This window comes from Rhinopithecus roxellana, chromosome 1 (assembly GCF_007565055.1).
Source record: "Rhinopithecus roxellana isolate Shanxi Qingling chromosome 1, ASM756505v1, whole genome shotgun sequence".
NCBI lineage: Eukaryota > Metazoa > Chordata > Mammalia > Primates > Cercopithecidae > Rhinopithecus > Rhinopithecus roxellana.
In genome coordinates, this window is record NC_044549.1 from 45,863,485 (window position 1) to 45,889,610 (window position 26,126).

The 26,126-nt window shown below is 44.1% G+C and overlaps 1 protein-coding gene and 1 pseudogene across 2 annotated transcripts; one reads left to right on the forward strand and one right to left on the reverse strand.

Annotated features, from left to right (window-relative positions):
- Positions 1-1,471: 1,471 nt before the first annotated feature.
- On the reverse strand, positions 1,472-25,746 carry MUC13 (mucin 13, cell surface associated). The gene is made up of 11 exons (XM_030937279.1): positions 25,296-25,746; positions 20,996-21,118; positions 19,207-19,313; positions 17,248-17,303; positions 12,386-12,549; positions 9,577-9,696; positions 9,130-9,259; positions 8,138-8,175; positions 6,445-6,529; positions 4,145-4,346; positions 1,472-2,770 (listed from the first exon to the last, which is right to left on the reverse strand). The coding sequence occupies exons 1-10, from the start codon at positions 25,744-25,746 to the stop codon at positions 4,145-4,147; spliced, it is 1,476 nt and encodes a 491-aa protein (XP_030793139.1). The 3' UTR covers positions 1,472-2,770.
- On the forward strand, positions 14,349-15,264 carry LOC115897396 (annotated as a pseudogene). The gene has a single exon (XR_004057184.1). The product of XR_004057184.1 is annotated as a 40S ribosomal protein S2 pseudogene (transcript).
- Positions 25,747-26,126: the final 380 nt, after the last annotated feature.

Genomic DNA, 26,126 nt, shown 5'->3' on the forward strand with positions numbered 1-26,126 from the left:
AGCAAGGGAGTGTCACAATCAGATATGCATCATAGAAAGTTCACTCTGACAGCCCCCCAAGATGGCAGGATGATTAGTAAGGAAACCTTTGCAATGGTACCAGCAGGCAGAAACAAATGAATTGTAGGTCATGTTGCACAATAACCAAAAAGAACTTTTTTAATGCAAATGCAAAAGCCATTTTCATAAACATTATACATATACATGTTTAGGAGATTATTTTTATTCAAACAATAGCAATGGAAGTCTTTGAAGAACGGCCCAGGAAGCCCAGAATTAATATGGCTCAGGACCTTTGAGAAGTGACAGGAGCTGGCATGCTCTGGTTCAAAGGGGGATCAGGAAGGGGGAAAGGCCTCTTTAGAAATAAGGTTCCAATAGCCTTCTGCTAGTACTAAATCCAGAACCATATTTAAATATAAAGGGGGTAATATGCAGGTCAGAAATAGAGTCTGTGATGACAAATTACAGTGGCCAGCCAATTTTGAGTTCTGCCTGCATTAACTCTGCTGCTGTTAACTGATTGGTTTATGGCTGATTTCTTTAGTGGGGCATTAATAGCTCATGAGAGTATGTTTCTTGTATGTGATTCACCACTTAGCCATGAGAATACAAGAATAAACACAAGTGGTATCAGTGAGGATTTTTTGACTACAAATAACAGGAAAGAACTACTCAAATTGGCCTTGTAGCTGAGGAAAGGCCAGAGCCTTCAGGTATGGTTTGATCAAGGTGCCAGGTCCATTTCTCTCTGGTTCTCTCAGCTCTTCGCCTGTGTGTGTGTCAGCTTTGTCCACAGCAAAACAGAAGCAGTTTAAGACCTCACACCCTCAAGCCCACTTTTCAGAACAAGAAAGTTTCTCTTTCTCCAAACTTCCTACCAAAGTTTAGGCTTTATTCTAATTGTATCCACTTATGCCACATGTTCACTTTTAGGACAATTACTGTGGCAAGGAGGCATGGGATTTCACTGACTGGCTTGAGTCAACCAGGGCCAACCTCTGTAGCTGGGAGCAGGATCAGCCCCACCCAAAATGCTTGGCCGCTTCATCATGGGGTAGGAGTGGGATGTGCATGGGAGAAGCAAATGTCTCCTGTCCAGTAGAATGTTACCTTGGGTAATCCAATAACCCCTAATAAGGACAGCAGATGTCAATCACTCCCATTTACCATGTCTATTTAAAATGAGACTAACTGCTGTGTGCATCATCAAAACCCCCAAACTTAGCCTGGGCAACATAGTGAGACCCTGTCTCTACCAAAAAAAAAAAAAATTCGCTGGGCATGATAGCACACTCCTGTAGCCCCACCTACTCAGGAGGCTGATATGTGAGGATTGTTTGAACCCAGGAGTTTGAGGCTACAGTGAGTCATGTTCACACTACTGCACTCCAGCTTGGGTGACAGAGCGAGACCGCGTCTCAAAAAAAAAAAAAAAAAAAAAAAAAAAAGCCCCAAACACAAGAAAGGACACCATCTGACAAAGGCATTTTATTGCTTTACCATTCACAATTAATAGTCAAGAACAAATAATAATAACAAATAAAATAACTTTTAAGAGGACAAGACATTAGAAATAAAAAAAGGACACTAAGAACATTTGTAAAAGCTTGTGCTGGATATGGTTGCCCCCATTCGTGTATGTGTGTGTGTGGCTGTGTGTGTTGGTGGCCACAGCTAAGCCTCTGTCACCAGGGAAGGCTGAGGCTCCAAAGGCACACCTCAGGAACCTATACCCCGAGGCTGGGCGGCTGGACTCCTGAGCTTAAGCTCCCTCTCGCACCCTTCGCCAGACAGCATGTCTCCAATTTCAAACTGACCTAAGGCTCTTACTCCTGGGTTTTTTGTTTTTACATCTTCTCCCAGACAGTCTTTGGAAGGGCATGATTAGAGAAGTGTTCCTTTGCTGATGGAGGAGGGGACCTAAGGAAGAAGGTGGATCTCAGGTGCCTCCTCTCTAATTCATCCTCCCCGCCCAGTTTCCTTTGCCTCTCTTCCTTCTACCCCGTCATGTTTTTTTACGCTCTGCCCCTTCTGCCTCTTAGCATTTCAAAAACTGTACAGTGTACCCCATAGTGGACATTTTTAGTCTAGGCCTTCTAATTAGCATCAGAAAGTTCCTGGATTCCCAGTCACGCCTCCTGAAAAAGCTGAGAGATATGTTTCCTTCCAGGCTTCTTGGGTGAGGCTAGGTTGCAAGCTCTGAGGGGTTCAAAGGTTGCCAAAATCCCTCCATTGGAGGGATAGAAGCAGTATCCCTATTCTGACGTGTCAGAGAGTGAGCTTGTGACCCTTGAAAGATGGTGAGTATCTCTTCTCATCTCCTCGGACCTCCACAGTTGATGCATATGTTTCCCAGGGGAATTAGGTCATTTATCTCAACTCAAGAGCAATGTTCAGCAAGCAATGCTGGGGAGCGTTCCTCTACGTTGGAAATGATTCTTGTTGCCCTACCAGGAAAAAAAATTTAAAAAACAACCCTAACCATTGTCTCAGTACTTTGTACTGATTGAAGAAAACCACCTCTCTGACGAGCATCTAATAGCATCTACTACATTTAATGTCATAGACTCTCATTTTGCAAGCGAGCTGGATTCATTGCAAACATCCACAACTTCCATTCAGAGAGGCAGGCAAATGTCAGATGGAAGAAAACCCCTGGAGGCCAGATCTTTACTGGTGCTCACTTCTCCATCAGTCTTTCTAAACGCTCTGAATAATAGCTTGTACATTGTTTGGGGGCCATGGCGGGTTCCACATTCTTATGATTCTAGACAGAAAGAGAGAGGGAGAGATAATACTCTTAGAAAATACTCCAAGAGAAACATATGAGATCATTTAGATCTGTAAATTATTAACATTACTTTCATTATTTGTCTTCTTCAGCTTTCTCCCACATTCTCTCTATCGTTTCTCTCGTGTCTCTTCCATTCCCCATCTCTTCTCCAGCTCCCTTTCTCCTCTTCCTTCACCATCTTCCTTCTTTCCATCTCAGTCTCCTGTCACTCTTCCTCCAAAAGTCTCGTACAGGCTTCCTCCTTTCAACATTTCATTCAATCACACTAAGCAGTGCCAGCTATGATTATCCAGTACAAACCCAGTGGGTACAAGCTATTGTCCTTGAAAGTTCTCCCTGGAGAAATACAGTATCGCCAGCCTCACTAGCCTTATCTCCTTTAAAAAAAAAAAAAGCTATCTTTTTATTATTATTATTTTTTGTAGAGATGGGGTCTCATTATTTGCCCAGGCTGGTCTCAAACTCTTGGGCTCAAGCGATTCTCCTGCCTCCGGCTCCCAAAGTGCTAGGAGTATGGGGATGAGCCAACAAGCTAAGCTCCATTTTATCTCTTTAGAAATGGACTGATGCCCAGTTCAGTGGCTCATGCCTATAATCCCAGCACTTTGGGAGGATGAGGCAGGAGGATCACTGGAGCTCAGGAATTTGATACCAGACTGGGCAACATGGCAGAAACCCCCATCTCTACAAAAAATACCACAATTAGCCGGGCATGGTGGCATGTGCCTGTAGTCCCAGCTACTTGGGAGGCTGAGGTAGGAGGATCACTTGAGCCCAGGAGGTTGAGGCTACAGTGAGCCAAGATCATACCACTGGTCTCAAGTCTGGGTGACAGAGTGAGACCCTGTCTCAAAACAATAACAACAACAACAAATAGAACTAAAAAAATAGATTGAGTTGCTTTGAGATCAAGCAGCAGGGAAAGAGAGCATTGCCTTTACACAGCCTGGTGAAAAGGATCCCACAGAGCTATGTTTACATCCAATGTCCTTCCCTGGTCCTGGCGGAGGACCTAGGTCTTTAAACAGCCTGAGAAGTATCATCATAATCTCTGGAGTCATATTCATGGAAGTTGGTAATCTAAAGGACCTTAGGGGCATCTAAATTAAGCTGCCCTTTTTACAAATGAGAAAATCAAAGGCCAGGGAAATTAAGTGATGTGTCTGAAATCACATAGATGCTCAGATTTACAACAGCAGAGAACTCCCTTTTTGATCTCTCTCTCTTTCAGTTAAGAAAAAGAAAAAGCCTGTAGGGCAGCCAAGGATTGAAGATCCAACAACCAGGTCTCTGCTCTGCCCTGGTGCATTCACTCCCAAAAGTAGGAGCGAAAGCCCACTGACTCACCTAATAGTCAGGGCGGGGCACGTTGCTCTGGCTTACATAGGGATTTTGCATCTGGCTGTCTCTGGAGGCCGCTACCCTGACCTTAGGAAAGATGCTCCCTTCTGCTCCAACATTGGTGAAGCCTGTCGACCGCAGTTTTAGATTTTGAAAGTCTTCGTCAATCAAGTTCTCTTCTTCAGTATCCTTCTTTTTGTTATTTGATCTGTAATCAGTAAGAGGAATTAGGATTTGACAATGGCAGAAAGTTTATTGAAGTAAATGTTAATGTTCTTTTTAAAAATATTTTCAAATTCTGAAATAATTTCACATTTATTTGTAAGTTACAAAATACATATATTACAGTGTTCTCACACACTTATCACCCAGATTCCCCAATTATTAACATTTCTGAACCAATTAAGAATAAGTTGCATAACCAAAGAACACCAACAGTTTTTTTATGAAAGAATAAGTTGCAGACTTGATGCCCTACTAAGAATGAAATAAAACACCTCATTATTTTCTTCTGTGTAGGTTCCCTAAGTTTAAGCTCATGAGCTCTGAGTATCTACAAAACCTGGACTTCAATGCTGATCCAACATAACCATCTAATTCCACTGGCCTCATTCATATTTTGCTCATAATATTATTATTCTTAAGTGTGCTTTTGAATTATTTCTGGAAATGATAATAGAGGTCAAAGAGAAAAGATAATTTGTGATACAGCATTTCATTCAAGCAAAGTCAACATCTAAGAATCACCTCGGTGGGTAAAATGAGTAAAATAAGTTCAAAGACGTGAAAGGAGGCTGGGCTCAGTAGCTCACCTCTGTAATCCCAGCACTTTGGGAGGCCGCAGTGGGCAGATCACTTGAGGCCAGGAGTTTGAGATCAGTCTGGCTAAATGGTGAAACCTCATCTCCATTAAAAATACAAAAATTAACCAGGCACAGTGGCACGTGCCTCTAGTCCCACCTGCTCGGGAGGCTGAGGCAGGAGAATCGCTTGAACCTGGGAGGTGGAGGTTGCAGTGAGCCAAGATCATGCCACTGTACTCCAGTCTGGGTGACAGACCAAGACGCTGTCTCAAGAGAAATAAAAAACAAACCAAGAACAAAATATTTCAGGAACCTAAAATCTGTTTATCCTCTCACATTGTAGTGGAAAACTACCTATTTTGCCAAAATATAAGACATGAACTAAATGTTAGAAAACAGTAGCTTTAAAAAAATCAAAGTGGATCCCCAGTTGGCACATTTAGAATGGGAAAGAGATCACAGCATTTGCCACCCTGTTAATGGGAGGGCCTTTAGTCTATCTGAATATCTGTTGAATGAATGAACTCTACTGCCCTTTCCATAAGAGAAGAGACCTTAAGGCACCAAGCTGAGAAATAGCCTTGCAGAGATAACACATGTGTGTTTCTGTGTGTGCGTGTGTGACAGGGTCTTGCTCTGTCACCCAGGCTGGAGTGCAGTGGGGCAAGCTTGGCTCACCGCAGCCTCCGCCTCCCAGTTCAAGGGATTTTCCTGCCTCAGCCTCCTGAGTAGCAGGATTACAGGGGTGCCACCACCATGTCCAACTAACGAAATAACCTTTCTTAAAAAAAGTTTTAAAAAACCCAGGGGGTTCAGTTGAGGTTGATTTTAGACCATCTGTAGCAGAGTCCTGGACAGGGAAGTGACCTGATGAAAACTGTATTTCACAACTTCAGTGGAGTTAAATACTATTACATTAACAAAGAGTTTTTAATGACATAAGGAAATGGTTGCTATGTCATCTTATGGTGTTAAACCAAAAAAAACCTCAATCCAAAAATTTAAAAACACAAAAGATACAAAATTATGTATATAATATTATTTTAAAAGATAGAAATAAATCTGGAAGGTTACATCTCAAAATGTTAGTTGCCTCAGTGTGGTGGGTTTTGTGAGTGATTTTTAAATTCCACCCCTTTACCCACTTCTCTATTTTCTTGATTTTGTTCCATGATCATGCTATTGCTTATATAATAAGAAGAAAACTAAGATAAGGAAAAAACATTAATGGTATTAGAAAGGCCTCTCCTTATCTCCCTTCTCTTGCCCAGGAGAGGACGAGTGTGTTTGGAAACTAGAGAGTGTCATGTTGGTGGTGCTGTGCCACAGGAAAAGGCGACTTCTGGCAGGTGTGGTGGCTCATGCCTGTAATCCCACCACTCTGGGAGGCCGAGGTGGGAGGATGGTTTGAATCCAGGGGTTTGAGAACAACATGGGCAACAGAGTGAGACCCCCATCTCTCTATATAAAAAAAGAATTAAAAAGGACACTTTCATCCCATACCTTGCTGTGATGATCAATGCAATTATCATGCTGAGAATGACAACACCAGCAATGGTGCCCACAATAGTGAGGATCAGCTGAAATTCTGAAAGGGAGAAGAAAATAAGAACAGTCTCCAGCAAGCCGGCCCCTAACTGTCTACTGCACAGGTTCGTGTATTCCCAGGGACTCCTAGCTGTGAAGACGATCAGGCTCTGGTCTCCAACCCTCCAGGCCCGGTTGGGTAGTTGGCCTATTTCCTTTAGCATCCACCCCTCACACCTCCTAAACTGTGCCTTCAGAACTCAATTGGAAAGGGCAGCCTTGCCAGACAAAAGACTGCAAATACAAAGGAGGCCGATGGTGGCAGGGTCTTCCTGGACTTTGTGGGGAGTGGAGTATCAACTGAGGGCCACACCGCCCTCCTTACCTCTGCTGCCTTTGCCTGCCCTCCATACCTCACCTTACTGATAAGCTAAGGAAACTAGGTTGGAGTTAAATGTCACTGCTAGAGGAGCCAGCTAATGGCTTGATAATAACATCAATGAGGGAAGAGTCTAGACATTCATTATCACCCATTCTCCTCTCCTAACTCTGCCCTGGTTGGCGCTATTGACACCTGACTGTGGCTATGAGACACAATGTAACAGACACACCAGACTGCAAACCTCCTGTGAAAAAAATGTGAGATAATTGGTTCATCTTCTTTTTTTTTTTATTCCATGTTGAAATGATATTTTGGCTATATGGGTTAAATAAAATATATTCTTAAAATCAACCTCATCTGTTTCCTTTTACTTCTAACAATTTACTTGAAATTTCTAAAATTTCAAATGAAATGTGTAGCTCACATAATATTTCTATTGCACAACACTGCTCTGGACCTCTTTGTCTCTGCTATACGACTTCCACAAATGCCGCCTTTGATGTGGATTCATGGGGCCATAGACTAGCAAATCTGAGAAAGACCTCAAAGTTTGTCTGGTCCAAACTTCTCATTTTATAGGTGTGGAAATTGAAAGCTCTGAAGAAAGACTTAGCAAATTATTCCTTGCAATAAAATACAGTAAAAACGGAGAATGTCACTCATCACTATCTTCATGGCTGGCAGGAAGGCTGACAGCAATATTTCCTTCATCTTGGAAGACTGATCCTTAGTTCATTATGTACATTTTAGAATATAAAATGATTGAAAATTTAAAGTTAGTGTTGTCTTAATCTGGTGGGGGTGGGGCATGGGAGGGAACAGAATTTGAATTTGCAGCAAAATATCCCAAACTAGTAAATAGCTCTGAGACAAAAGGATTTGAGTATTTAAATGTCTGGTTTCTAGGTCTGCTCTTCTACAACCACCAGAATTTTTGGAATGTACTGGTCTTTTATCTCTAGTAGCAGCAGATAATGCATATGTAAGCTAATGTAGGAAATCAATATAATGCTAAGACGCCCTTCTCTGGTCTCAAGCAAGTCCAGAGGTACCAGCCCACTCCTGGGGCTGAGTTCTGTTATTTTCTATGGCAGAGGGGCTGCTGTTCGTAACCTAAGGGTGGGCATGGCATGGCAGGACCCAGAAGGCAAACTGGAGGCAGACGCTCTCTCTCTTTATGAAAGAGGACAGAGACTTTGAAGGACTGGGCAGGATGTTGAATGGGGTCACTACTGATTTCTCAGATGTTTAATAACTTGTTTATAATAGCAAGACTTTCATACTCACTGTCCTCACAGTCGAGTCCACTGTAGCCAAATGCACACCTGAAATACAGTGAGCAATAGGAAACAGTGTTAAAGAGCCCCTATGGGGAGCGTGTCAGAGTTCTCACCCCAATCTCCACCTCTTCCTTTCCATCTTCCTTTTATTCTGTCCTCCCTTGCTTTTTTTGCTCTTTCTTTTGTCTTCCTTACACTCTCATTATTCCAGGAGACCACCTTCCATGGGGTTCTGGAAAGGTGAGGGGGGTATGCAATCCCATGCAGGCTCATTTGTTACTGACTGAACACTCCATCCTCCAGGCTTCAGAAAGATTCTGCAATTCAGGCAAAACTGAACCCAAGAGGCATGGAGGGTAGTGGGACCCTCTCAGGCTGTGACACCACATGGCTCTGCCACTTATTTGCTGCCCTGTGAGCTGGAGGATGTTATTTACATTGAGTTTCCTCACCTGAAAATGGGAAATTAAGACATTCCTGACAGTGTTGCTGTGCAATAGATATTACCTAGTGTGTTTCCTGGAGCATAGACGATGCTCAAAAACTATCGATGATGCTGGGCGCGGTGGCTCATGCCTGTAATCCCAGCACTTTGGGAGGCCGAGGAGGGTGAATCATGAGGTCAGGAGTTCAAGACCAGCCTGGCAAAGATGGTGAAACCCCGTCTCCACTAAAAATACAAAAATTAGCCGGACACAGTGGCAGGCACCTGTAATCCCAGCTACTCGAGAGGCTTAGGCAGGAGAATCGCTTGAACCTTGGGGGCGGAGGTTGCAGTGAGCCGAGATTACGCCATTGCACTCTAGCCTGGGGGACAGAGTGAGACTCCATCTCAAAAAAAAAAAAAACTATTGCTGCTGCTGCTGCTGATGCTCTGTCTCTGCCAACCTATGCCAGCTTACCAACTTCCTGACTCAACGCCTATATATGTGTTGTAAGGTCTCTCTTCTTTGCCTAGCTCCAGCTATGGCAAGACAAAAACAAAGTAATTTTTCTTACTTTTGGCAGTTCCCATTACCATCTTCCTCATAGCCGGGCACGCACGCACACTCAGGGACCCCGCTGTTCTTCTTTATTAAGCATTCCTTGTGCTCTGCGTTGCAGGCATCAGGACACTTGAGACTGGAAGCTTCAAAACAGAATGATTTCTGGGTAATTTTCAGAAACAATCTCTTTAACCCCAAAGTCACGTGTGACAACATGACAGTGTTTTTCACATTGCTTCTTCTAGGTAAAATGAGATGCTTATTGACTCCACACATGATGTGTCCCCTGTGAAGCTGGACATGGGTTAGCAAAGGTCCCAGCCATGGTCCATATGTCTAAAGTCAGAAGTCACATCACTCAGACTCTGAAATGCACGTGGAAACTTAAGCAGTGAATTTTGTTGCAAAAGGAGAGAAAGTGGAGTTGTGAAGAACATTTAAAAGCAGGTGAAACACTTACCAACACAGAAAGGGCTCTGTGGGTTAGGCCTTTGCAGGCCAGGTTTGCAATTGCATGCCAAACCATTGATGCATTCATCCGCAGACTGCTTACAGCTATAATAATCACACCTAGGGGTCACTGAGAAGCACAAATAATTTTAAAATATATTCAGCATGACAATATGGATAAGGTCATTTGTGAAATTACTCCACCCCATTGCTGTTATACTTTGCCTTTTAATAAGTTTTGGGGCCAGGTGCAGTGGTTCACAACTACAATTCCAGCACTTTAGAAGGCCAAGGCAGGAGGATCGTTTGAGCCTAGGAGTTCAAGACCAGCCTGGGCAACACAGTGAAAAAATGTAAAAGTTAGCTGGGCATGGTGGCAAGCTCCTGTAGTCCTAGTTACTCAGGAGGTTGGAGTGGGAGGATCACTTGAGCCCAGAAGTTCAAGGTTACAGTGAGCCATGATCATGCCACTGCACTCCAACTTGAGCGAGAGTGAGACCTTGTCTCGAAATATAAAAATAAATAAATAAATAAATAAATAAATAAATAAATAAATAAATAAATATGGGTTGGAAGGCATTAGGGTTAAAAGATGAGTCTGGGCTGGGCGTGGTGGCTCACATCTGTAATCCCAGCACTTTGGGAGGCTGAGGCTGGTGGATCACGAGGTCAGGAGTTTGAGACCAGCCTGGCCAATATGGTGAAACCCTGTCTCTGCTAAAAATACAAAAATTAGCTAGGTGTGGTGGCAGACACCTGTAATCCCAGCTACTCAGGAGGTTGAGGCAGGAGAATTGCTTGAACCTAGGAGGCAGAGGTTGCAGTGAGCCAAGATCATACCATTGCACTCCAGCTCTAGGTAACAGAGCAAGACTCTGTCTTGGGAAGAAAAAAAAAAAAAAAAAAAAAAAAAGATGAGTCTGAGAATGGATTAGGAGGAGAGAATAAGAGTAGTTAGAGTCATATGGCTCCTCTCTACTAAACATCCCAAACTGTAACTGAGCCTCCTTCATCACCTGCCACATGAAAATGGCTTGGATTAAAAGTCTAGAGCAAGAGATTCTACAATTTTGGGCAAAGAAAACGATTTATCTTTGCCACTGAAGCCGGAGAACGGGAAAAAGTATTTTCTGGCCGGGTATGGTGGCTCACACCTGTAATCCCAGCACCTTGGGAGGCCAAGGTGGGCAGGTCACCTGAGGTCAGGAGTTCGAGACCAGCCCGGCCAAAATGGTGAAAACCGTCTCTACTAAAAATACACAAATTAGCGGTGCGTGGTGGCACATGCCTATAATCCCAGCTACTTGAGAGGCTGAGGCAGGAGAATCGGTTGAACCCGCGAGTTGGAGGTTGCGGTGAGCCAAGATCATCCCACTGCACTCCAGCCTCGGCAACAGTGTGAGACCCTGTCAAACGAACGAACAAACAGACAAACAAACAAGCAAACATTTAAGAGATGAAGAAAGGAGTCTTAGAAGAAGCAAAAAGAAGGATGAGGGAGGCACGAAGGTGATTAGGAGAATGGTGGATGCAGGCCCAGGAAGCAGGAACATCTAGAAGGGAACGATACTAGCGTCAAATGCTATAGAAAAGTCAAATAAGTTGTGGCCCAACAGAGGATTCTGGATTTGGCAGCCAGCCAGGACTGAGAACCAGCTGCAAACACCTCTTCCCAGGACTGGCCCCAACGGGTCACCTCTGGGATGAGGAACTTCTGATGACTGCTGTGGTGGGTTGACTGCAGTCATGACATCAATTTACTCACACCTTTCTGTACCCCTTTGGCAGGACCCTTCCACACTGTGCTTGGTCATGAGAATTGCTTTAGCCAACTGGACAGTTGTAACTGTGATGTAAGCAGAGCCTTGAGAAATACTTGTGCATTTTACCCCCTTGCTTCTCTTGAAATCCTTTGGATGGGTCTGCTGAGAATAAGAGACCATGTGGAGCAGAGACAAACCAATTATCTGACCCAGCAGCTAATGGCAGATGCTTAAGTGAGCCCAGCAGATATCAATTAAGCCTGGCCCAGATCAGCAGACTATCCACTTGAGCCCAGCCCAAATTCAGACCCAAAGAATTCTAGGGTTGCAATAAATAAATGGTGGTTGTTTTCGGCCACTACCGTTGTAACACAGCAAACGCAATTGCTACAGCTACATGGTGGGTTTCTGTGTCAGTCTAAAGGGGAAAATAGTACAGGTAATGCTTGGTCTTGCTCTATTGCCCAGGCTGGAGTGTGGTGTCATGATCTCAGCTCACTGCAGCCTCAACCTCCTGGGCTCACGCAATCCTCCCACCTCAGCCTCCTAAGTAGCTGAGACCACAGACCTGCACCACACCTGGCTAATTTTTTGTATTTTTTTGTAGAGATTTTACCATGTTGCCCAGGTTGGTCTCAAACTCCTGGGCTCAAGGAATCTGCCAATCTTGGCCTCCCAAAGTGTTGGGATTACAGGCATGAGCCACCACGCCCAGCCATAGGTAAAACTTTCTGTAATCATTTGGAAAGCTTTAACTTGACAGAAAGCCCTGTTGTCTCTCCTTTTTCTTTCCCTGTCCAGCAGTGGTTTGTCTGGTCATTTATACCTTCCTAAAGAGGAACACACTGGTCAGTTTGATGACTTGGAAGATAGCTGGAAAGAAGCAGAGGGCAAGCGAGCAAGAAAAGGGAAGAAGAATTGGTTAAAAAGAAATTTAGAGACATTTGTCAGTTCAATGACGCAGTTCTTGCCTCCTTTTCACATATAATGAAAAGGTTTACCAAAAAGGTAGGTAGGTCTTCAGGTAAACTTTGAATAAAATTATACAATACTTACAAGTATAGTTTAGAATGCTGCTTGAGTTGTTTCCAACTGCTTTAATAATTTTTTCAGTCACAGTCATCTCATTGTCACTTGTGGTTTCTGTCAAAATTGTTACTATTGTTACATTAACAACCTTGTCATCAGCACGCATTTCAGATCTTGGTGACAGAGGTGTGCTAAAAATGAGATGAATCTGCTGTCACTTAATGAATTGAACTGAAGAATCAACAAATAAGTCTTCTAATCTCCCAGATTCCCGAATCTCCCGGCCCTAGTCCTGACCCGCTGTCCTGTCCCTACGATTGGGACCCACATATGGAGGCCGGCGGCTGCAAAAAGATGGCAATGTACAGGCTTGGAGGTCTCTGTTTGATGTGTATTCAGAGGAAACCTATGGTGTAAACAATATTCTGTTGGAGAAAACTTAGGAAAATTGTGGATAATCATTTTTGGAAGAATTGTGAATCATCATTTGAAGGATCCAGGAGCCTAGAGCTAACCAGAATTAGAACAAGTAACACCTGAAATAAGAAATTGTCACTTTCTGTAAGACAGCGAGAGTAGGTCTTGCTGAACTGTTAAATCTCAGACTGGTTCTTTGAGAGAGACAGAGGGGCGCGTGTCCCTCCCTGTGCACAGAGAAAGCAGTAACCAGCCATAGAAAGCCTGGATCACTCCCAGAAAGGACCAGGAAGTCAGCAGGCAGCTTCAAAGTGGGAACATGATTGGGCCTGGACACACACGACCCAGAGGAGAAGTGAAAAAGAGGGCCGGGGCTGCGGAAAACATGAGCACATACTACCAAATCCTACCAGCAATGTGAAGTGCCTGCCACAAGCAAGGTATTGTCATTGTCTCTCTCTCTAATCAGCACTGCAGTTCGGAGCCCTAAGCACAGCTGTGCAATTACTTCATTGTCCAAAATGAATCAAGTGATACAATCACTGAGACAGGGGAAAAGGGACTTTTAAAAACTTCTTCACTATCTGATTTGTCACTCTGTGCTTTTAAGCCTCAGGATATGTTTTTGTTGTCTAAATGTTTTTTTCTATATTCCTTTTTGACCTTTTTTTAAATTTTTTATTTTATTTTTTTTTGAGACAGGGTCTTGCTCTGTCACCAGGCTGGAGTGCGGTGGTGAGATCACGTCTTACTGCAGCCTCAACCTCCTGGGCTCAGCTGATCCTGCCGCCTCGGTCTCCCAAGTAACCGGGACCACAGGCACGCGCCACCATGCCCAGCTAAAATTTCATTTTGACTTTGGAATAAATGCAGAAGCCTGAAAATATAGCCAGCCTATTTAGACAATGTTTGCAGCCACCTTGGGTCCTCAGAACAATCAAGAAAAATCCAAAACATGAACCAAATCCATTTTTAGGCACAATCATCTCAAAATGGAGTCCAAAAAATGAAATGGGCTTCAGCATTGTAATTTAATATTTTCTACCATAATTCGTTCATGATGGGATTTGGTGGTGGTGGTGGGGGTGGGCGGGGAGTAGTAGTGGAATGTAATAGGGCAGTGAGAAAGGTGAACTTGATACAAATTATTGTATATTGGTTGAAATATATGGCATAACTTTGCACTGGGGCTAGGAAAGCAAATGCCATCCATAATTTATTCGTTAAAAGAACCTACAGGTTTATACTCTAATTCAGGAGGCAAGACGTTACACCTGTGAAACAGTTAAAGGGAACACTGGAGCCACTGCACACTTGAGTATAAATGACGAGGGCACTAGGCTTGGAGTTAAGACATGAGGTCCAGACCCTTGTGGCCCAAGACCAGTCAGCTTCTCTGGGCCCGAGTTTCTTCCTCTGTCCAAAGAGAGGTTTTAAAGAGAGAAATTCTGAGGATCCTTCCAATTCTAACATTGCTATAGTAGGAAAGAGCTTGGGGAGTCAGAGGGGAGAGATAATTTTGGGCTGGAGCCTAAGAAATGCCTTTCTAGCTTCTTCTCCGAGAAAACACCAAATGGATGACGCCGGTGCAGCGGGGGGGCCCGGAGGCCCTGGTGGCCCTGGGATGGGGAACCGCGGTGGCTTCCGCGGAGGTTTCGGCAGTGGCATCCGGGGCCGGGGTCGCGGCGGTGGACGGGGTCGGGGCCGAGGCCGCGGAGCTCGCGGAGGCAAGGCCGAGGATAAGGAGTGGATGCCCGTCACCAAGCTGGGCCGCTTGGTCAAGGACATGAAGATCAAGTCCCTGGAGGAGATCTACCTCTTCTCTCTGCCCATTAAGGAATCTGAGATCATTGACTTTTTCTTGGGGGCCTCTCTCAAAGACGAGGTTTTGAAGATTATGCCGGTGCAGAAGCAGACCCGTGCTGGCCAGCGCACCAGGTTCAAGGCGTTTGTTGCTATCGGGGACTACAATGGCCACGTCGGCCTGGGTGTTAAGTACTCCAAGGAGGTGGCCACGGCCATCCGTGGGGCCATCATCCTGGCCAAACTCTCCATTGTCCCGGTGCGCAGAGGCTACTGGGGGAACAAGATCGGCAAGCCCCACACCGTCCCTTGCAAGGTGACAGGCCGCTGAGGCTCTGTGCTGGTGCGCCTCATCCCTGCACCCAGGGGCACTGGCATCGTCTCAGCGCCTGTGCCCAAGAAGCTGCTCATGATGGCTGGTATCGATGACTGCTACACCTCAGCCCGGGGCTGCACTGCCACCCTGGGCAACTTCGCCAAGGGCACCTTTGATGCCATCTCTAAGACCTACAGCTACCTGACCCCTGACCTCTGGAAGGAGACTGTGTTTACCAAGTCTCCCTATCAGGAATTCACTGACCACCTTGTCAAGACCCACACCAGAGTCTCCGTGCAGCGGACCCAGGCTCCAGCTGTGGCTACAACATAGGCTTTTTATACAAGAAAAATAAAGTGAATTAAGCCTGTTACTAAAAAAAAAAAAAAAAAAAAAGAAATGCCTTTCTAGGTGAGCCCCAGGTGCATTTGCCCTGCAATGGGCCCCAAGGTGGAGGAAGTAGTTCCCTCCATGCCTCCGAGCTCACGGGTGAAGGTTTGCCTCCAAACAAGCTTGGCTCCCTTTTAGTAACTCCTTAAGAATCAAAGGAGTGCCACAGTTTTGGGGATCCCCCAAATGACCTTGTGGGACCGGCTCTCCATCACACTGCAGGGTCCCATATTCTAGAAAGGAAACAGAATGGTGTCGAAAATCAACTATGTGCCAGGCACTGCATACAGGGAATCTTCCAAATGTTATCTCAGTTACTCCTCACAAGGCTCCAGGGAAGTTGATCAGATCATCCCCATTACACAGACGCAGTGACAAAGATTCTGAGAGGTTAGAATACCTGCCTGGTCACTCAGGCATGAAGTGCCAAAGCCAGGATTCAAGTACAGGTTTGGCTAACTCCATTCCAATTTCACCGTTCCTGTTTGTATCCAGTCACCCTCTACACATGAACTGGCTGTTGTCCACTAAACCAAATCTAATCCCTAGAAACAATTCACAGCCCTCCAGCAGCTGTCTGCTGTACACCTCCAGCTACAGAGTCTCTGCATTTGGGCCCGGCCCGTCTGCTTGCTGCCAGCCTCCCACCATGCAAACTGTGCCTCTTCACTGCCAACCAGACTTGCCCCTCATTCAAGACCAAGCTAGAAATCCATCACTTTTAAAAGACCTCTCTGAAATTTTATACACAAACTCTCTCTCCCTCTCTCTCATTCCACAAAAGATTTTTAAAAGACTTTTTTTTTTTCCAGGCCGGGAGTAGTGGCTAATGCCTGTAATCCCAGCACTCTGGGAGGCTGAGGTGGGTGGATCATGAGGTCAGGAGTTCGAGACCAGCCTGATCAACATGATGAAATCCCGTCTCTACTAAAAATACAAAAATTAGGCCAGGTGTGGGGCGTACACCTGTAATCCCAGCTACTCTGGAGGCTGAGGAAGGAGAATCGCTTGAACTCAGGAGGTAGAGGTTGCAGTGAGCTGAGATCGTGCAACTGTACTCCAGCCTGCATGACGGGAGTGAGAATACATCTTTGGTAGAGATGTAGTGTCACTATGTTGCTTAGGCTGGTCTTGAACTCCTGGCCTCAAGTGATCCTCCAATTTCAGCCTCTCAAAGTGCTAGGATTATAGGTGTGAGCCACCACGCCTGGCCTCCACAAAGGATTTGATATGGCTTATAAGGATAAATACAGTAGTAAGACTTAAGACGTAAATAGTGCATTGCTACACGAGGACTGCTTTTCCTACCTAACTTCATTTGTCTTAGAGCATTCTTTCCTCAGCCTGAGTACTTGTGTATTAATGTGCTTCAGAGGAGGCTGAGATGCAATTGCTAATTTCTTGAGAATCTTCTTCCTCTTTATTTCCCTAAATAGCACCCAGCACTTGCCAGTACCTATTGAAGTGCTCGATAAGTGCTTGTTCTCACTGCAGAAAGAGCTCACCACTGACCCTTCGGTAGCCAGGTATGTGATTTGGGTGTTCTTGTCTGCCTCACACTTGCCTTATGAGGGAAGAGATGATCACGGGCCATTCAGTCTCCCCCTGGCCCGCTGGAATGCACATTCCAGGGATTGACTAGGTATGGTTTGCAGCCATGGGATTAAGACAAAGAGATCCAGATGATGTCCTGGGCAGTATGCACAAGTTGTTGCACAGCCAATCACAGACAGAATCTTGCCTTCTGCAGGCCACACCCTGCCCAGAGTTGGGGTGACATCAGAGGCAGGGCCAAGACACACAGTCCCGTTTACAGTGCTCAGACTGAGACTGACCCTCTCCTCTTAACTTGTGACTTGCCACAGGGGGTCTTAATGTTATATGCAGACCTCAAGAGAAGCTCGGAAGTTAGACAGACACACATCTGCCTCCAAAGTACCTCAGCAGTCCATAACAAACTTACCTTATATTAAGAATTACAGTCTGTCCATAAACAGATGTGCCAAATACACCTTTAAACTGTGGAGGAGAACAGATTTAATAACAAGTAAAAAACATTTTTTTTCACATTTTCTACAAATCAAATGGGGCAGAAAAAAATAATACTCTATCTAGCTTTTAACGGGATCCAACTGGGTAGAAAATGGACCCTGGGGGACTTCTTAGGGCCTGAGCTGGGACTGCCCCCACAAAGGCTGCGAAGAGGACCTTGAAGAAAGTAAGCTGTCTCTATTTTCCTAACTCTATTCTAATGGTTGCAAGGGAGTTCTGGTGCATCCCTTCTGGATTACAAATCTCCCAGGAACTATAAGAATACTTCATCCCCTCACTGGTTTCCCCAGGAACATCAAACTCTGACTGAGATCAAGTCTCTAATCTGATCTCTGAAGACCGGGGCATAAGGCCTGTAATTGGAGGGGGCTTTTGTGACACTCACACTCAAAGTCAAGTTTGAGGAAAGTAGTGCTAAGTGACCATTGCTCAGTAAAGCCACATGAAGTACTTCAGGGGTTCCCTGGAAGTAGGACCACATTGATGTTGCTGTCTTCAATGTACTGAAACCATCCATGCTGGCAAATTTGAAAGCAGATCCGAGATGAGAGGGCAAGTCACAGCCAGCTGGCCCACAGGGCAGAGGTGACATGGCAAAGGGGCAAACTCTGTGACACAGCAGCCACAGATTCTATCCTAGCATTGTCAGGTACTGGCTGGCTGTGCAGTTGGAAGCACTAGCTCTCTTTGCACCATCTGTAAAATCATTTCCATGATACGTTTTTTACATGTTACCAGTTCTAGTCGTGATATAATTTCAAATTGAGAGACATTGTCATGGAATAAGACTTCAGCTTTAAAAAAATGTCTCTTCATCCCTACTTCCTTTTTTTTTTTCTCCAGGCAGAGTCTTACTCTGTCACCCACGCTGGAGTGCAGTGGCATGATCTTGGGCCACTGCAACCCCCACCTCCTGGGTTCAAGTGATTCTCCTCCCTCAGCCTCCTGAGTAGCTGGGATTACAGGCGCCCGCCACCACGCCCGGCTCATTTTTTTGTATTTTTAGTAGAAATGGGGTTTCACCATGTTGGCTAGGCTGGTTTCAAACACCTGACCTCAAGTAATCTTCCTGCCTCAGCCTCCCAAAGTGCTAGGATTACTCGCATGAGCCGCCGTGCCCAGCCTCCACCTCGACTTCTAAGACATATTTAAGGCTAATATTTTTTCCTTCAAAACTGAACTTTGAGTTATATTGGCTGGATGCTCTCTGAGAGTCCTTCCAGGGCTAACATCTGTGGCTGCAAAATGGAAAGACCCTTTCCTTTCATGCTCGCTCACAAGTGTGCACTCGGTCACAATAACCTAAACGATCGGAAAGTATTGTTCATGCCAACATTTTTGAAAATGGGAAAAATAAGTAACAGATATTCAGATATAATTATTCTTCTAGACATTTTTTTAAAGCCAGACTAGTATGAAAATGTATGCAAATTTGAATATAAAAAAGAAAAACAACATCTTTAAATTTTTTCTCTTTCATTCTGTGGAAATAATTTATTTTAAAACTTCATAATATTTATCTGTCCATTTAAAACTGTATTAATAGCTTATAAAACAATGGGTATGGTATGGCTGGAGCCAGCTTCTGCAGGCCCTCAGCCATGCCAGACCAGGTGCCATGCCTCCAGGTGCAAGACGATGGGGTGGTCCAAGGGTCCCAGGGGAGAGGCCTGGGCAATGAAGAAGTGGTGGCACCAGTGGAGGCACTCAGGACAGCTGCTGTTTACCAACCAGTAAAGGTACATTTCACTGTTTGAACAACTGGTACAATGGTACCAGCGTGAACCACCTGAAGACCAGCTCTACTCTCTGCAACTCAGTGTTAGAACAAAAGAATGTTTTACAGAACGGAAAGCTGGAAAATACTTACGAAGTCAGTAATTTTACTATGCAAATCTTGATAGGCCACAGAATGTTTGTCTTCTGGATCAAATGTTTCTGATACTTTCACTAAAATCATCCCAGGGAATATCTTTCCTGAAAGTTAAGCAGAATCTTTCTGTACTATTTAATGAAAAGAGGGTCATTTCCATTTTGTTTTAAAACATAGATTATTTTTTAGAATTCCCAACATTGTATAATGACACTATAGGAAATCTGGAAATATTTTTAAAGTTATGCATAATCCCACCCAACCTAGCACAACCATTTTCATTTTGGTATATTTCTTTCCGTTCACAGTTTACATCATTGTTGTAATTCCAAGTTTATGCCATATTTCTTTTTTTCTTATTATATAATAGGTATTTTCCAAATCGTTGCCTAGTCTTTTTTCTTTTTTTTTTTTTTTTAGAGAAAGAGATAGAGAAAGAGAGACAGAGTCTTGCTCTGTCACCCAGGCTGGAGTGCAGTGGCACAACTGGCTTACCGCAGGCTTGAACTCCTGGGCTCAAGGGATCCTCCTGCTTCAGCCTCCTGACTAGCTGAGACTACAGGTATATGCCACCACAGCCAGGCAATTTTTTAACATTTGTAGAAATAGGGGTCTCAGTATGTTGGCTAGGCTAGTCTCAAGTTCCTGGCCTCAAGTGATCCTCCTGCCTTGGCCTCCCAAAGTGCTAGGATTACAGGTGTGAGCTCCTATGCCTGGTCTCATAACCATCATTTTTAAAGGTTGCATAATATTCTATGAAGTATATGTTCCCTTCCTTGATGTAATCATTTTTTGTTATTGGACTTAGTGCTTTTAATTATTTAAAAGGAAAAGAAAAAGGTTGCAATGAACATCTTCACACACAAACTGTTCTTCTGTATTTGGGGTCACTTACTTAGAGTAAATTTCCAGAAGTGAGATTATTAGTGCTAAAAATATGAGCATTTGGGGGGCTTTTGATATATCCCTAACCCAGTGGGCAATGCAATGCATTAATTTCTTATAGAATTGGCTGCTCTGGAAAATGAAGATATTTCTCATTCATAAAACAGAAAAAAAATAGAACTAGAACTCAGACAGTCAGTCCTCAGACCTTCATTGCACCCTAGTGTTTGATCTAATCAAAACATCATTATGGCTGGGCGCGGTGGCTCAAGCCTGTAATCCCAGCACTTTGGGAGGCCGAGACGGGCGGATCACGAGGTCAGGAGGTCGAGACCATCCTGGCTAACACGGTGAAACCCCGTCTCTACTAAAAAATACAAAAAACTAGCCGGGCGAGGTGGTGGGCGCCTGTAGTCCCAGCTACTCGGGAGGCTGAGGCAGGAGAATGGCGTGAACCCCGGAGGCGGAGCTTGCAGTGAGCTGAGATCCGGCCACTGCACTCCAGCCCGGGCGACAGAGCGAGACTCCGTCTCAAAAAAAAAAAAAAAAAATCATTATGCCACAGGTGTATAAATGTACTCCTGAAATCCATTTTTAGAGCTGAAGGGCTCTTATATCTCTAAGAGGGGGTCTGATGTTGTGGAGTAAAGAAATCTTGTGACACAGAACTGAAGATCAGGTTCCCAGGGTTGCTGGACTATGTGGTCTTAGATAGATCACCTTATTCTGCCTCAGTGTCCCTAAGTAACAGCACTTTTCTCTACTTTGCTGGCCTTTGTTGCCTCCACATTTTCTTTATCTCTGATATTTTGGAATCTCCTTTTGCCATCATTTTGAGTTTTCGATTCCACTTTTGGTATGAGATACAGAGCTCAGACACGGCTCATCCCTTGTAACTCACCTTTCTTACACGTAGAAGAGTTGTAGTAATACCCTTCTAAACACAGGCAAAAACGTGTATTATGCAGCTCAACACATAACGAATTATCGTCACAAGGATCATCTTGGCAAGGATTGCTGGGACCTTAGATGGAGTAGAAAGAGATTAGAAATCCAGAGAAATGACAACAAATAACAAGAGGAAATGTATTTTTCCATCTTCTTGCCTCCCTGCTGGGCCCTTTCCATTCCTTGGTTGTGTTACTCCACAGCACACTTTTAGAAGAGTTAAAAACAAATATTTGCTTGCTTAGGTCTCTAGAGAGTTGTTTCTGAAATTCTAGAACCAAATATAATACTCGTCAATAGTAAAGATCAGAGATTAGTGGACAAGGGCTTGCCCAGAGAAAGAGAGATTGCAGTCTTCTAACTCCAAGGAGTCAGGAATCTTCAGATCTCAGAGTCCCTCCAGAACCTTGAAGCACAGTCCTCTAACACAAGGTGGGGCTCCCTAAAACACTCTAGATAAAATGTCTTATTTTTAGAAAGGTATGAATAATCGAACAGCCAAGAAGCTCGGAAAAGAAACTAGATGTCATATTCTGGTAAGCATACCTAGGAGACATAGCCATGAAAACAGGAATGGGACAATAAAGGAGAGAATGTGGATTAACTCAGTGAAAATTCTAAGAGGCCATGAGAAGACACTCCAGCCTCTGGCTTTCTAAGTGGATCACTTGAATAAATGGTGAAAGTAACACTGCAACGGGTTCTACACTGCGGGCCCAGACTCCCAGGCCGAGCAGAGTGCAGTATCTTTCTTTCTCTGGGGACTGATGAGATCTGAGGAGGAGAGTTAGCTCAGTGATCCAATGGTGATCTGGGCTGCCAGTTTTCTTCATTTCTGTCAAGTGGAATGATTCTGAGCTGCGATGGCAGAATAGCTTATGTGTTTGACAACCTTCAAAGCTGTCTTGAGAGTCTTACAAACCTATATGTAGAAACCACTGATTTCTTTAAAAGCTGTATGTAAGGTACGATGTGTATAACATGCTCTCTTTTGTGAATAAAAGAAGGGGAGGATTATACACAAGCAAATATGTATGCTTATATTTGCATAGGTAATTTCAGGAGGGAGATACAAGGAATTGGCCACAGAAGTTGCCTCTGGGGAAGGAAACTCGGGGTCTGGGTCCTAGGGGTTCAGGATGAGAGGGAGATTTAATTTTTATTGCACATGATTTTGCCCTGTTTGAGCTGCTTTTTCCATAATCATAGGCCTAATTTACTTCTTTTAAAAAATAAAAAGTAAAATAATGCTGGTGAGAATACGGGGCAACAGGAACTCTCATTCATTGTTTGGTGGTAATGCAAAATGCCACAGCCACTTTGAGAAGAAAGTTTGGTGGCTTCTTACAAAACTGAACATACTCTTACGAGAAGATCTGAGAGTCACCCTCCTTGGTATATAACCAAAGGTGTGGAAAATTTATGTCCACACAAAAACCTGCACATCCACATTAATATCAGCTTTGTTCATGAGTGCCACAACTTGGAAACAACCGAGATACCGTTCAGTAGGTGAATGGATAAACAAACCGGTACATCTAGACAATGGAATACCATTCAGCACTCAAAAATAAGCTCTCAAGCCATGAAAAGACATGGAGGAAATGCATACTACTATGTAAAAGAAGCCAATCTCGAAAGGCTACATACTGTATGATTCCAACTGTATGAAGTTCTGGAAAAGGCAAAACTATGGAGACAGTAAAAAGATCTGTGGTTGCCAGGAGTTAGAGGGGAGGATGAAAAGTGCAAAGGATTCTTAGGGTTGTGATCCCATAATAGTGGATGCATGTCATACATTTATTTGTCCAAATTCATAAAATGCATAACACCAAGAGTGATCTCTAATGTAAACTATGGTCTGTAGGTGATAATGATGTGTCACTGGAGGTTTATCAATTGTAATAAACACACTGCTCTGGTAGGGGATGTTGATAATGTATGTATCAGGCCAGGGAGTATATGGGAAACCTCTGTACCTTTCTCTAAATCTTGCTGTGAGTCTAAAACAGCTCTAAAAATAAAGTCCATTAACATTATTTTTTTGAGATAGGGTCTTGCTCTGTTGCCCAGCCTGGAGTGCAGTGACACAATCTTGGCTGGCTGCAACCTCTGCCTCCAGGGCTTGAGTGGTCCTCCCACTTCAGCCTCCTGAGTAGCTGAGACTACAGGTGCGTGCTACCACACCTGGCTAATTTTTGTATTTTTCTTTGTAGAGATGGGGTTTTGCCATTTCCCAGGCTGGTCTTGAACTCCTGAGCTCAAGCAATTCACCCACCTCAACCTCTCAAAGTGCTGAGATTACAGGCATGAGCCACCATGCCCGGCTTCCATTAACAATTTTTTTTTTTTTTTGAGATGGAGTCTTGCTCTGTCACCCAGGCTGGAGTGCAGTGGCGCAATCTCAGCTCACTGCAACCTCCGCCTCCTGGGTTCACGCCATTCTCCTGCCTCAGCCTCCCGAGTAGCTGGGACTATAGGTGCTTGCCACTACGCCCGGCTAAGTTTTTATATTCTTTAGTAGAGACGGGGTTTCGCTGTGTTAGCCAGGATGGTCTTGATCTGACCTCGTATTCCACCCACCTCGGCCTCCTAAAGTGCTGGGATTACAGGCGTGAACCACCACGCCCAGCCAACAATTTTTTAAAGAGAAAAAAATAGACTATATAGGATAAAAGGAGGCATAGCTCAGTATCTTATAAACAAAATAAGGGTCACCCCTCTGACAAGGTATGAACCAGTCTTCTAAATAAAATTAATGGCTTCTTTAAGAAAAGCCTCAGCCACCTTGCAAAGATGACTTGGGACATCTTAGGGAAGAGACTGGATGTATCTCCTCCTGGAGATACCAGACAAGTAACTCCCGGGTGCTTTCTCTTCAGCAACAAAGGACAGACTTGTTAGCTTGTTTCATGGCCAGGAATTGATTAAGTCACAGGATGTTACAGCCAGAAGAGATTTGGGGGCTTTTTAGTTCAGTCTCGCCTTATTGCAGATCAGTAAGTTGAAGCCAAGAGAGAAATGACTTGCCCCAGACCCCACAGTTTATTCATGGTAGGGCCAGAACACAGGAAGACGGCCTGACTCTGAGGGAACACCTGGCGAAGCAGAAATGGCTTAGAAAACCTCCCTTTCCTGATTCCAGGAGAGCTGTGTCCCATTGGATCCCACCTTCAGAGTGGCCCCTCCAAACATGAAAGAAGATTGGGGAAAGATGTCTTAGATACAGCCTCTGGGCTCTACTTGCTTAACCATCCACTTCTTAAATCTATCAAAGAACATTGAGGAAGCTACCAGAAATTAAGGGTAGGGAGACATCCACTTGGTCTTTGACCCTGGGTGAGTCATGGCCCTCAGTGGGTCCCAGCTTTCCCGTCTGAGAATGATAGGATTTATCTAGATTCTTCAGGCTCTAAAGTGTGATGATTCTTCTAGATCAAGGGCTGGCAAACTATGGTTCACAAGTCATATCTGATCAACCTTTTGTTTGTTAACTGTGGCTGCTTTCATGTTAAAATAGTAGAGTGCAGGAGTTACAACAGAGACCCCACATGGTCCACAAGGCCATTTAGCCTTTACTGATGAACTTGGTTGATTTCTGTTATAGACTGAGCTTGGGGAAGTGAAGCAAATGGTTCCCGTTTCATTAACTTCTGCTTGAGGTCACTTGTCATCTCTTAGTGTTCCCAAAGCATCTGTCCTTTGGACAATGGCCCTGGTTATGCCTAGGACTGTTTGAACACTGCTGTTGTTTTGCTTTCTATGACTCAGTCTCAAATTCTTGGCTTGACACAAGTTCCACATTGTGATCAGCCACCATCTTACCTCAAGGGTAGAACTGACTTCTTCCTTAGGTAGACCAGAGAGCTAGATCAGTGGGGCTGAACAGTCCATGCTTATTTGGACCTGGTCTTCTCAGAGAAGCTGAAACTATTTCTAAAAATCCTCTAGGGAGAGAAAAGCTATAGAGATACCTTTCACAAAGCCCGAGTTCATTGAAAAAAATACTGCACAGCTAGCAAATAACTTGAGGTAGGATAGCAGGAAAGGAAAGGAGAACAGAAGGAAACTGAGGGTTTTAGGAGCTCTGCCGTCACTACATTGTGACCCAGATTTCAAACCCACAGTTAATTTCCAAGGAAACCCTGGGCTTCTTTAGACCCATTTTCCTAGCCCACCAGAACATACCCACCTCCCTCCCTCCATAATGGTATGCTCCATTCTTGGGGAGTCTTTGAGGGAATCGCCCTTACCTGTGGTGTTTAGGGTGCTGGTCTCCAGTGAAGTGATGCCAGTGGGAGGCTCTGATGATTGCTTGTCTTTTGTGGTGGGGGACATTTTATTGTCACTTTGTGTTTCAGAAGGAACCATTGTGATTGATCCATCATTTGTAGATGAAGTGGTGATTATGTCAGATGTAGTTAATGAATTTGCATTTGCGGTTGACTCATTGTCTGTAGTAGTAGGTGTAGGAATTGTGGAGGAACTATGTATATTAATTATGGGGGAAGCAGGTGAAGCAGCTGTTGGGGAAGAAGGTGTAGTTGTGGTGCTAGCAGTTTTAGGGGAACTAATTTCAGTGGCATCAGTTGTAGCTACTGCAGGACGACTAGTTGCATTTTCTGTGTTTTTTAAATCAACAGCTGATTGGCCTTGGATAGTGGCTGGAGGAACAAAGATACCAAGTTTGAGCAGACAGTACATTGAATAACTAATGGCAGTTACTTAATACTAATTCGTATCCAATTCATTCTTTTTTTTGTAGAGATAAGGTTTCCCCAAGTTGCCTAGATTGGTCATAAACCCCTGGGCTCAAGCGATCCACCCTCTTTGGCCTCCCAAACTGCTGAGATTATAGTTATGAACCGCCATGCCTAGCCTCAACTCATTTGTTTCTGGAAAAATGAATATATATGACTATATTAAAAATTAAAATACATGGTTATTTCTAAACACAAAAAAACCCACAATAAACAAAATTAAAAATTAGACAAAACTGGAAAAAATGTTATTGAAAAATATGACAAAGAGTTAACGTTTATTTATTTATTTTAGAAATAAGGTCTTCCTCTGCCACCCAGGCT

Bases quoted from the DNA above. Each gene is read 5' to 3' on its own strand.
- MUC13 (XM_030937279.1), bottom strand. From the start codon at position 25,746: ATGTACTGTCTGCTCAAACTTGGTATCTTTGTTCCTCCAGCCACTATC. The intron at 19,314-20,995 runs GTGAGTTACAAG...CTTAACTTTCAG, and splicing joins CTCTTCTACGTGTAAGAAAG to GAAAGATATTCCCTGGGATG. The intron at 4,347-6,444 runs GTATGGGATGAA...TACTGATTACAG, and splicing joins GCATTGATCATCACAGCAAG to ATCAAATAACAAAAAGAAGG.